We start from the raw sequence: 9344 nt of genomic DNA on the forward strand, positions 1-9344 counted from the left end.
GCAATCTTATAAATATTTTGCTCTCCTTCCTTCATCTCAAGGTTCTTATAAAATTCTTCAAAAGCTTTGGAACGAGCTTCACCCACAGCTCTCTTAGTTTCCTTCTTAGCCATACGGTACCTCTCCCAATTTTCCTCATTGTTACACAAATGTATGGCTTTAAAACAGTTCTTCTTATACTTGATTTTGTCCTGTACACTATTATTCCACCACCAAGACTCCTTATCTCTCGGACCAGAACCTTTCGATTCTCCCAAAACTACTTTTGCAACCTCCCGTATCTTTTTAGCCATATCCTCCCATATGATGTTAGCACTTCCCTGAGAATCCCAAATTCCTTTATCCAAAAGATTTCGCTTGAAAATATCTTGCTTCTCACCTTTTAATTGCCACCACCTAATCTTTGGTGTTACTACTTGTCGACGTTTTTGGATTTTACTCATAATACACACATCAAGGACTAGGACCCTATGTTGTGTCGTTACAGCGTCTCCAGGGATCACCTTACAATTTTTACAAAGTTTTCTATCTGTCTTCCTAACCAAAAGAAAATCAATCTGCGACCTTGAGGCTCCACTTTTGTAAGTGATGAGATGCTCATCTCTCTTCTTGAAACAAGTGTTGGCAATCTTAAAATCATACGCCAATGAGAAATCAAGAAGAGTTTGCCCTTCATTGTTTAGCTCTCCAAAACCAAAACCACCATGCACCCTCGCATACTGACCAGCTTCCCTCCCGACATGCCCATTAAAGTCTCCTCCAATAAAAATCTTTTCACTCTGTGGTATGTGTCGAATCAACACCTCCAGATCCTCCCAAAATAATTCCTTAAGACTGGCTTCTGTCCCGACTTGCGGCGCATAAGCGCTAACAATATTAACAGTCTCACGTCCAATTATCATTTTTAAAGAAATAATTCTGTCTCCAATTCTGCTAACTTCTACAACGTTCTTCTTCCACTCCTTATCTATAATGATGCCTACTCCATTGCGTGCACTTACTTTTCCTGTATACCAAAGTTTGAAACCTTGAATATCCTTAGCTCCTTCTCCACGCCATTTTGTTTCTTGCAAGCAAAGGATATTGATTTTCCTTTGAATCATAACCCCTACAACCTCTACAGATTTACAATTTAATGTCCCAACATTCCAAGTACCAAATCTAATTTTGCTCTTATGGACTAACTTCTTTAGCCGCGTGCGTCCAGAATGACGCGGTAGCCCTTGCTCATTTAACACTACATCCGGGCGCCGATGCAGCGGCTCTAACTCACTTATCACTGTACTCGAGCCATGCAGCGCGTTACTTACGGGCAACGACCTAGCATTAACATTATAACGTCTATTGTCCATGTTCATGATAGATTCAACAAATTTTTACATTGGCTGTTGATGGCCTAACACAACCCTCCTCCTTTACCCGGGCTTGGGACCGGCTATAAACATAGGCGGAGTTAATTAATTAATTAAAGGAAATCAAACCAAAAATCCCTGCTTGCCTTGTGTTCTGTTCCATGTTACAACTACTATACATGCCTCGTACGTCTTGAAATATTTCATGCCAGTAAATAGAATGTGGTTTATTTGGCCAAAAAAAATACTCCCTCCGATCTCATTTATAAGGCAAATTTTAGAAGATCTATTTACTCTCATTTATAAATTATGGTATGGCTTTTTAAATAATATTTGAAAAATATTTTTAAAATTACTCTTTGTGAAAGAAAAGAAGTAATATAACATCACCTTTTAAATTTGTTATATAGGAACATTGGTATTAATGAGATTGATAGAAATAATTTATAAAGAGGACCGAAAGAGTATAAAGTAATACGGTTAGCTCATGGAACCAAAATGCCTTCAACTATACAATCCTATCTCTTAGACATTGCTCCAGAGAGGTCACAGCAATAAGCCAAAAGATTTGGATCTTTCTCAATTTCTTAGAAAATTGACTATATCAATTTTGTGAGAGAGAGAGAGAGATTCCTTTCTGTATAATCCACTTATGCAGTAGATTTTACAATGTGCATCTAAATTTTACACACACGCTCTCTGTCTCTCTCTCTCTCTCTCTCACACGAAACATTAAACAGTCAATTTACCAAGACAATGAGAGGATCCAAGTCCCCACAACAGGAAATTCAACATTCTGATAGCCAAACGCCAGAATCTAAGCCCTCAATTTTCTCGCCAACAAGAAATGCATGCACCTGGTCTCCAATTTGAACCCAGCTACAACCAGGATTCTTCCTCGCTCCCCTTGATTTCATCAACTGCCGAACTCTGTCAGCCTCCTCCCATCTTTCAGCTTCTGCATACATATTTGAAAGAAGTATATAATACCCGCAATGCTGAGGCTTTAACTCAAACAAATGTTCAGCAGCCCAACGTCCCAATTCTACATTGCCATATATCCTGCATGCTCCAAGCAGTGCACCCCATATATTAGCATCTGGTGCAATAGGGAGTCCCCTAATAAGGTTTGCTGCTTCTTCCATAAGACCAGCCCTTCCAAGGAGATCAACCATGCAAGCATAGTGCATGTGTGTTGGCTCGATATTAAGATCCTTCATCTCCATAAAGTATTTCCTTCCCTTCTCAAGTAGCCCACCATGGCTACAAGCTGATAAAACTGCAATAAATGAAATTGAATCATATCCCACACCATCTTCCTTCATTGCCTCAAAGTAGTTAATTGCAGTGTCCAATTCACCTAGCATTCCATAGCCCAAAATCATTGTATTCCATGAAGCTACATCTCTGTTTTCAATACATTCAAATATCTTAGAAGCAATATCTATTCGACCACATTTTGTATACAAGTCCAAGAGTGAATTTGCTGCAAAAAGATGAGTGTGTAAAAGCTTCCTTACGAGAAAGCCATGAATCTCTTTGCCTTGCTTTATTGCAGCCAGGTTTGCACAGGCTGATATTACACCCATGAAGGAAACATTATCTGGCTTCATTCCTGAAAGTCTCATTTCTTTAAACAAATTTAGCGATTCCAAGCAATCAATCGTCTGAGAGTAGCCTATAATTAGTATATTATAGGAAACTTCATCTCTAACAGATATGTCAAAGACATTTTGAGCAAGACCTAAGCCCCCACATTTTGAATACATGTCAGTCAGAGCATTAGAAATAAACAAATCAAAGGCATATCCAGCGCGAATTATCCTGGCATGTAGTTCCTTGCCAGTGTGCAGGAAACTTAATCTTGCACAAGCTGGAAGAATATTTGTGAAGGTTACAGAGTTGGGAATTTCACCATAAGTTTGCATTTTCTTTACTAGGTCTAAAGCTACAAATTCCAACCTGTTCTGAGTTAAGTTTGCAATCATAGCATTCCAAGATACGATGTTTCTGACACCCATGTTGTGAAAGACAGAGCATGCCATCCTTGGATACCCTGTTTTTGCATACATATCTATCAACGAGTTAGCAACGAAAACATCAGATTCAAACCCCATCCTTAAACAAAAGCTATGAATTTCCTTTCCCAGTTTACAAAGTCCTAATTCTCCTAAAACTGGCAGCATACTAGAAATGGCAATTGAGTTTGGTGTCATTCCTGAATCAATCATCAACCTTAAAGCTTCCAAGGCATTCATATTGCGCCCAGTATAAGTAAAACTAGTGATAATTGCATTCCAGGAAACCTCATTTCTGTCAACCATCTCATCAAACACTTTCTTTGAAGCTTTTTCATTCCCACATTTCCCATAAGCATCTATCAATGCATTCTCAATTTTTACGTGGCCCGACAGACCAACCTTCAAAACATAACAGTGCACTAGACTTGCCATTATCTGATCTCCAGTGTCAGCGCAGACTGGCAAGACACTGACTATGCTAACCAAATCCGGTTTAAAGCCAGACATCACACTCATTCCTTTAAAGTACTCAAGTGCCTCCGCGTTAAAACCATTAAGAGAAGACAAACCTATTATGGTATTCCACGATACCTTATCCTTCTCACACATTTCATCGAACACCCTCTTTGCATCAATTATATGTGCACAATTACCATATAACAGCATAAGGGTATTACCAACGAAAACATCCCCATCAAAACCCAGCTTAAACGCAACACCATGAACCTCCATACCCTTTTGAAGCTCCGAAAAATCCGAACACTCCTTCAGAACAAAAGGGAAGGTATGTCCATCAGGTCGAATGCCTGAACGAACCATCTGGTTATAGGTCCTGAACTCATCGCGAACACCAGCAATGGAGTTAGCCCGTACAAGGGTGTTCCAGAAGAAAGCATTGCGACATAGCCCCACAGTTTGCTGAAAAAGAAACCGATAAGTTCTGGAATCTCCATATGAGGCGTATTGAAGAATGAGGGAAGCAGCGAGAGAGACACTAGCGGGGAGGAAGCTAGTGAGAATCCCAAAGGCGTGAACTTGCCTGATTTGGGGTAGGTTGTGGGAGAGAGAGCAGAGTTCGAGAAGATTTTGGTCAGTCTGAATCTGAACATTGCAAAGCGAGGAGGAGGCACTACAGAATGAGAGGAATTGGATTTTGATGGGGGAAGAAAATATTGAGGTTAGAGGATTTTTCTTGAGAACATGGCTAACGATCATGGAAAATTGGCAAGTGTCTCTGCGTGTGTTCAAATCGGAGAGAAATCGATCGTCTCTGTGGGGGTGTTGGCTCTTCCGGTATTTCCCCTCGGCGCGAGTTTCGCTTCGCAGACACTACTGCCGTTTCAAAAATTTTCCGTCGGCTTGGTAAACTTGCATGTTCTTTTTTTTTTTTGAATGGAAGCCCGTGAAAAGACTGTGTTAACCGACATGACATGCTGAATCATGTCAGTACAAAAAATTCTTATAATTAAAAGGGGCAATGTTTAAAACAAATATATTAAAATTATTGATAGAGATTTGATGGGTACATAATCAAAAGTAACAGTCTAATTTTACATAATAAAATATTTAATTTAATTAATAGTAGTAAAAAATGAATGATTGATAGGAAACTCGTTATGAATTAATGAAAAAGTTTCAATTGAATCAAAGTATTGTTGAATTTGTTAAACTTTTAAAATGCTCATAAGCTCAATAACTGTATTTAAAATATTTAAGACATTTGAAAAAATTTTTGTTTCAATTGCTTTGTTTGTTCCGTATGAGACCGAGTTGTACCAAAAGAATTAATAAAGCTATTTGTATCTAATCTAATTCATCTTTCATTAGGAAAGAGTCATTTAGCTTTAGTCCTATCACTTTTTGGAGCATAAACTTGCATGTTTTGATTTATGGTGATATTGGCTCCATTTTAAATGAGTTTTTTAATTTGTCTCTTGCTATTAATGAAACAGTGCGTAATAGCAAAACTCTTAAATGTTGATATCAAAATTAATTTTTTGTAAATACAATTATCGATAGCAAAAATTATTTGAATTAAGATTAAAAATTAATCTTTTATCTTTAAAATTTAAAAGATTAAATTAAAATTTTATATCGAATTTGAATACTAAATGTGAACTTTTGTCTTTTATTTTTAATCAAGATAAAATATTAAATTACATTTCCTTATATGTATGATCTGGATTAAAAAAAGTTCAAATCGTTTTATACTTGGAGAATTCCATAAATCCTATAAGCTAAGCCTTTTTTTTTCACATGCAGGTACAGGCCACTTACAGGTGCCACTGGGGTACATGGAATTCCGGTCACATTGTAATTATAATTTTATGAAATTCCATCTTAATTTATTTTTAAATTATTGTTATATAGTTGTCGATTTTAACGATAATTTTAATACTCCGTTCATTTCAATTTGTAAACCTCTTTTTGGGACAAAATTACACATATCAATGAAATTCATTAGCGTAATGCAATGGAGAAAAGCATATACGTTTCTCCTTCATTCTGGCAATAATTATCCAGAAACCAAATACTGAAGTTTCTTTCACACAGCAAAATCCAAACCAAGAAACCTAGTGATCATTACAGACATCATCCTCCTCCTAAACAACACTGATGTTGTACTACATAAAAACCATATTACTACTATATCCATCATATTCTCAGAAATTTCCCAGGCTAAAATATCAAATCTGTTCATGTGGAATTAACAAGCTTCTTGCTGGGGGAAGAAGAGCAACTGCACAGCGATCTGGATTGCAGAATTTTTTGTACACTGCTTTCAACTTGCTTTCACCAGCCAGTGAGTGAAAGCTCACCATGAGCTTGGCACATTCCCTACACCACCATGAGTTTGCCACATCATTGCTACATGCTCATTAATCATATATCTCTTCGTGTGGGTGGGTGTGTGTGTGTGTGTGTGTTCTGAAACCAAAAAAAATAATAATAATAATAATAACTGTAACTACCTTAGTTGGTCCTCAGAAAAGCCTGTGTAATGTTTTAAAGTCTCAGTCCAGAAAGGGCTCCTATCAAGTGTGCACCGAGCAGCATACACAGCAGAAGCAGCAACAACAGAAGGGCTATACAACATTACTGTGGCATAGTGAATTAAGCTCAGTTCTGCCAGGAAATGCGCCATGTTCTCCATCTATAAAAAAATTCATTGCCAGAAAGAAAAATTGTTGAACACTAATGAAGACAAAGATTTGGCACTTGGAATATCTTTTAGATCAGCCAAAATGAACAATATAATAACATACCTCCTTATCAGTGGGAGAAGAGGCTTTGATATAACGAACAAGGAAGACATATGGTGTAGGAACAGTTAAATACCATTCCAGCTTCCTCAAGATTGTCTTCTCCATCACCAGAATCTGTTCTCTTTTATAGGCGTTGTCTGATATGCACACAAAGTCATTCACCTGCATTATTATGCAAAAACATCAGTTACTATAGTCACTCTCATATCATACATGTCTGATGCTTTAGAAACAACACAACTGAGCAATATGTAGTGCTTTTTCAGTTACTTTATACGCATATATACATACATACATCATGTTTAGAGACTAAAGATATGATATGAATTATCATGTTTCTATTCAACTCTCCTTATCAAACGTGTCTGGGACACTTTAGATTACACAACACAAATGAGCAATATGTGGTACTTTTTCAGTTACCTTTGATTACACAACACAACTGAGCAATATGTGGTGCCTTTTCAGTTACTTTATACATATACACACACATGAAATTGCAATTAAGAAGCTATAAATTGAGTAAAACATCAACCTAGATGCAATGAATTGTATAAAATTACCATCATGTCATCATGTTTAGAGACTAAAGATATGATATGAATTATCATGTTTCTACTCAAGTCTTATATTAGCAAACATGTCTTTGATAGTTTAGATTACACAACACAAATGAGCAATATGTGGTGCTTTTTCAGATACTTTATATATGAAATTCCAATTAAGAAGCTATAAATTGAGTCAAACACCAGTGTAGTTGCAATGAAGTGTACCTCTGGAGCCCAAATCTCCTCATATTTGCAGGCTAAGAGCATGGAGCTGATGCCAACCAGCTGAAGCTCCTTTCTGGACACAACCTTCATGGAAAGGAAGCGATCCACAATGTTTATTGTCAGATGAAGAGTTTCAGGCATGAGTTCAAATTTACGATGTACTTCTATCAACCAGTCCACAAGGATTGCTCTCATCTTGGCATTCACATCAGGCTGCGATCCCAAGTAATCATGCACACGGCTATCATCCTGGGGTTCACAAAAATCAAACGTTAATTGAATCAAAGAGAGACAGAGTCAAGGGTTGCATTATTATACGAATACATTGAACATTGATTATTACTTCTGCAAATTTGTAGAACTTGTAGAGTTCGTCAATGTACTCAACAGCTGCCAATTCATTGTCAATGTCGGCTGCATCAACGTCTACCACGTGGTCCTTTTGCTTGTAAGTACGTCCACAAGCAGCCTGAGATTCATCAGTCATTTAAATTTATCACACCACTCTGAGATATCAATATCACAGATCCACAGTACGACAAGATTTGTGTTCTGAAACAGAGAAGCTTTGGATGAGGAAGAAGAAATGAAATACCTTGCTTCGAGCAGAGAGGATTGCACTGAGGGTCTTCACATTCTTCTTAGCTGAGTGCTGTCTTGTATTCCTTGCTTTACCTGGTTCCTTCTTCTTCTCCTTCTCCTTTCCTTCCTCACTTTCTTCATCAGAGCTAATTATAATAACTTCACGTTCTTCTGGGTGAACAGTCTTCCCTGCTGCTAATATTTTTGTTGTTGCAAAGCTTGGTTTCTGGAACATGATACACAAATAAAAAAAAAGTTTATTTCTTTCCAAAATTATTAATCATTAATACAAAATAATATATATATATATATATATATATATATCTCACCTTGTTCTTGTCTGCTTCTTGCCTGTAAGACAAACAAGAACAATTAAACTATTATTAACTAATAACTAAAAAACATGGGTTTGCGAAGCGAAATAAGAAAACGACAGAACAAAACCTTGTGATGCGCTTAGAAACATACACAAGATTCCCAATATCCTGGAGAACACGTCGATTCCGTCCTTCTGCTGCTACATTCTTCGGCTTATTTTCACCTACAAAACGCTTTTCCTTTCAGAAATATTTTTTGCCCTGATTTTCAGAAAGATACACGCAAAAAGATGCACTAGAAACTTTAACAAGACTCGTCGAGGAGTATGCTTTCTAGTTTGAAATAAAAGTAAAAATTTGAAGTCATAAAACCCTAAGAAAGTCATGAAAAAAGAAGTTGAAGAACAGATTGCATAAAATCTCAAAGAAGAGCCGAAGAAGATCGCATACCCCTTTGCAGTTCATTTGGCAAATAAGCTCCCGTAGCCATGTCTGCGTCCCGCTCTTGAAGGTTATTCCCGAAAACGCCTCCAATAGTCGAAAACAGCGACTAGAGGAACACCTGGAGACGACTGTTGCGCGTCTCTCCTCCGTCGGAGTCCGTGTCCGTCGCCACCGTCGGTCAATATTCAGAACACAAAATTCCTCAACTCCTTCCTTCCTATCTCTCTCTCAGATGATCCTTTTCCTTCTGTCGGTGATAAGTTCTGAGTTCTGAAAATGAATATGAAAATTTGGGAATTTCTGCATTCAGAGGATTGTTATATACCAAAAGGGTGTGTCACTTGGAGTCGAGCGGACACCAGCTCCAACGGTCAATTCTTTATCGCATCTATGCCGTTGGATGACCGATGTATCTAACGGCTATAAGCCTTTTCCTGATTCCCTCATCGGCTCTTCCTCTTAACTTCTTTAATTTTTACTAGCCGTTTTTCTTTTTTTGAGTTTTTTTTAATGAGTTCTTGAGTTAAAATTTTTTACTAGCCGTTAATGTTATTTTCAACTTTATAAGCCGTTTATGTTATTATTTCAC

The 9344-nt window shown here is 37.3% G+C and overlaps 2 protein-coding genes across 4 annotated transcripts; both read right to left on the minus strand.

The window, feature by feature from the left end:
• Positions 1–1824: 1824 nt before the first annotated feature.
• LOC129299573 (pentatricopeptide repeat-containing protein At4g14170-like) lies at positions 1825–4710 on the minus strand. 2 transcript variants are annotated; one of them, XM_054938050.1, is made up of 2 exons: positions 2713–4710; positions 1825–2631 (listed from the first exon to the last, which is right to left on the minus strand). In XM_054938050.1, the coding sequence occupies exons 1-2, from the start codon at positions 4586–4588 to the stop codon at positions 2141–2143; spliced, it is 2367 nt and encodes a 788-aa protein (XP_054794025.1). In that variant the 5' UTR covers positions 4589–4710; the 3' UTR covers positions 1825–2140. The 2 variants fall into 2 exon arrangements, with proteins under 2 accessions (XP_054794025.1, XP_054794024.1); XM_054938049.1 differs by having other exon boundaries at positions 1825–4710.
• Positions 4711–5824: 1114 nt separating this feature from the next.
• Positions 5825–9017, minus strand: LOC129299574 (G2/mitotic-specific cyclin S13-7-like). Of its 2 annotated transcripts, none has more exons than XM_054938052.1 (9): positions 8762–9017; positions 8463–8535; positions 8324–8345; positions 8008–8220; positions 7756–7881; positions 7413–7661; positions 6640–6801; positions 6346–6527; positions 5825–6211 (listed from the first exon to the last, which is right to left on the minus strand). In XM_054938052.1, the coding sequence occupies exons 1-9, from the start codon at positions 8799–8801 to the stop codon at positions 6061–6063; spliced, it is 1218 nt and encodes a 405-aa protein (XP_054794027.1). In that variant the 5' UTR covers positions 8802–9017; the 3' UTR covers positions 5825–6060. The 2 variants fall into 2 exon arrangements, with proteins under 2 accessions (XP_054794027.1, XP_054794026.1); XM_054938051.1 differs by having other exon boundaries at positions 8439–8535.
• Positions 9018–9344: the final 327 nt, after the last annotated feature.

Source organism: Prosopis cineraria, unplaced genomic scaffold, assembly GCF_029017545.1.
Source record: "Prosopis cineraria cultivar Desert tree isolate PC_DT_omini unplaced genomic scaffold, ASM2901754v1 PC1215, whole genome shotgun sequence".
Lineage (NCBI taxonomy): Eukaryota > Viridiplantae > Streptophyta > Magnoliopsida > Fabales > Fabaceae > Prosopis > Prosopis cineraria.

Bases quoted from the DNA above. Each gene is read 5' to 3' on its own strand.
- LOC129299574 (XM_054938051.1), bottom strand. From the start codon at position 8,801: ATGGCTACGGGAGCTTATTTGCCAAATGAACTGCAAAGGG. The intron at 7,882-8,007 runs GTATTTCATTTC...GATGAATCTCAG, and splicing joins TCCTCTCTGCTCGAAGCAAG to GCTGCTTGTGGACGTACTTA. The intron at 7,662-7,755 runs GTAATAATCAAT...TGTGAACCCCAG, and splicing joins AGTTCTACAAATTTGCAGAA to GATGATAGCCGTGTGCATGA.
- LOC129299573 (XM_054938049.1), bottom strand. From the start codon at position 4,588: ATGATCGTTAGCCATGTTCTCAAGAAAAATCCTCTAACCTCAATATTT.